The sequence below is a fragment of the Lipotes vexillifer genome, unplaced genomic scaffold (assembly GCF_000442215.2).
Source record: "Lipotes vexillifer unplaced genomic scaffold, Lipotes_vexillifer_v1.1 scaffold636, whole genome shotgun sequence".
Classification (NCBI taxonomy): Eukaryota; Metazoa; Chordata; class Mammalia; order Artiodactyla; family Lipotidae; genus Lipotes; species Lipotes vexillifer.
In genome coordinates, this window is record NW_006786547.1 from 1,686,691 (window position 1) to 1,688,628 (window position 1,938).

Consider the following 1,938-nt stretch of genomic DNA (forward strand, 5'->3'; position numbering starts at 1 on the left):
TGCTGAACCCTCTGGGCTGGGCACTCCCAGCAAGCAGGGGGCAGGCCCTCGGCCTCCCAGCGCCTGGGGAGGCACCTGGGTGTGCTGGGTGCCCAGCAAGTGCCCGATAGACTAGCCCCCCCCCACCCCATGAGCCCGAGAGGGAACCCCCAGCCCATCCTCTGCTTGGTGTCCTGTGTGTGGTGCTTGGGCTCAGGGTGTGACACGGGGACTCCGAGGGGGCCTCCCCCACTCCCCATCCTCCCACCCCATCATAGCTGCAGGTGCTGGCGTGCCTGGGGGGTCCCTGGATGACCCCCAGTAGTGGTTTGTCAGGAACATCCCCAGACGGCCCGGAGGCCCGGAGCCGGCGTGGAGACAGCGTCAGCGCTGCCCGGCTGTGCCACCGCCTGGCGTTACTGTTGGCGAATATTGATGGAGTTGTACTTGGCCAGGGAAACATGGTGCAGCCTCTGGGGGCGGGGTGCCCACGTGCAGGGGGGCTGCGTTCCCCCCACCTGTAGAACGGGGCTGCTGTGAGGAGACAGGCTGGGGAGCGGTTGACCGTACAGGTCTGTTCCCTCCCCCGCAAGCTCCGCCCTGCCCCCACCCCCGGCCCTGAGCCCTCATACCCGCTCTCCCTGCTGGCCTCAGCCTGCTGGACATCCCCACCCTGGGAGCCTCCCAGGCCCCCAGCGACTTGCTCCCAGGCCGGCTGGGAGTCCCTCGCCTGTCTTCTCTGCTCTCTGGTTCACTCAGGTCCTCCCGGCTGAGGCAGCGCCTGGTGGGCGGGGAGGGCAGGCATGCAGCAGGCCTGGCCCGGGCCTGGGTGGGCAGGAGGGGAGATCTGCTGTGTCCCTGACTGGGTGGCCTCTGGGCCCACAGTGCAAGAGAAGCCGGAGCCCGTGCCACTGGAGAGCCGTTCCTGCGTCCTCATCCGCCGCGACCTGGTGGCCCTGCCCGCCAGCCTCATCAGCCAGATCGGGTACCGCTGCCACCCCAAGCTCTACTCCGAGGGGGACCCCGGCGAGAAGCTGGAGCTGGTGGCAGGTGAGGCCTCACCCCGACCCTGTCTATTGTATGCAGCTGCCCTGCCGTTTATTTTTTCTTTGGAGCTATGAACAATGGACTCATCACCAGTCAGTCAAAAAAAAGAACATCTTAAATTTCCTCTAATTTCCTTTTAGAAGAATGTGTCATTAAGAGGAGTTATTCAATTGAATTAATTTAGCATTTTAATTGAATCCCCTGGGCTGGTCTGCTTCTGATTGGCAGGGGCTGCAATCATGATTGTGTTTTAATTTAGGTCGCGGATAAAACCGAGTCTGTACAGTTTACTAGTCCCGCCCCCACCCCCAGCTTCCCAAGTGTCCAATTGCCTCGTTCGAGGGGTAAATGACCAGGGCTTCCAAACGGCAGCTCCCAGGCAGCAATGGACTTGTTTCTTCTATAAAAACAAACAACATGATGGGGTCCAAAGCCCCTTAGGGCTCGTGCCTGTCGGAAATATTTATCTTCTCAGTGTTGGGATTCATTCGGCCTCACAGCTCCTTGTAGATTTTGTTTGGTCCGTGCTGTGCGGCTTGTGGGATCTTAGTTCCCCGACCAGGGATTGAACCCGGGCCCTCGGCAGTGAGAGCGCAGAGCCCTAACCGCTGGACCACCAGGGAAGTCCCTCCTTGTAGACTTTTAAGGCTGTCCAGCGGGAAGATGAGAATTGATGGGGCCTTGCCTCTTCCTCCGTGAGCTGCTGGGCCATCACTCCTGACCGGCACCAGGGCAACATTATGGGGTTCCTTCTGCCTGAGCAGTTCCCCCTTCTGGAACCACGCCTCAGCAGGCGGCCTCGCCTTTCAGCCGACAGGAGGGCAGCTGGGCGGTGTTGGCTGGTCTGGGTGGACCTGGGTGGGGTGGGGACGCCCCCGGCTATGCCCCGAGCTCCCCCCCCCCCCCCCCCCC

General features: G+C 61.9%; 1 protein-coding gene across 1 annotated transcript in view; it reads left to right on the forward strand.

The window, feature by feature from the left end:
* NACC2 (NACC family member 2) overlaps positions 1 to 1,938 on the forward strand; it is a 32,326-nt gene that overhangs the window by 26,249 nt on the left and 4,139 nt on the right. The window contains exon 2 of the mRNA XM_007458985.1: positions 865 to 1,029. Coding sequence (XP_007459047.1) covers positions 865 to 1,029 — 165 coding nt within the window. The remainder of the gene's footprint in view (positions 1 to 864; positions 1,030 to 1,938) is intronic.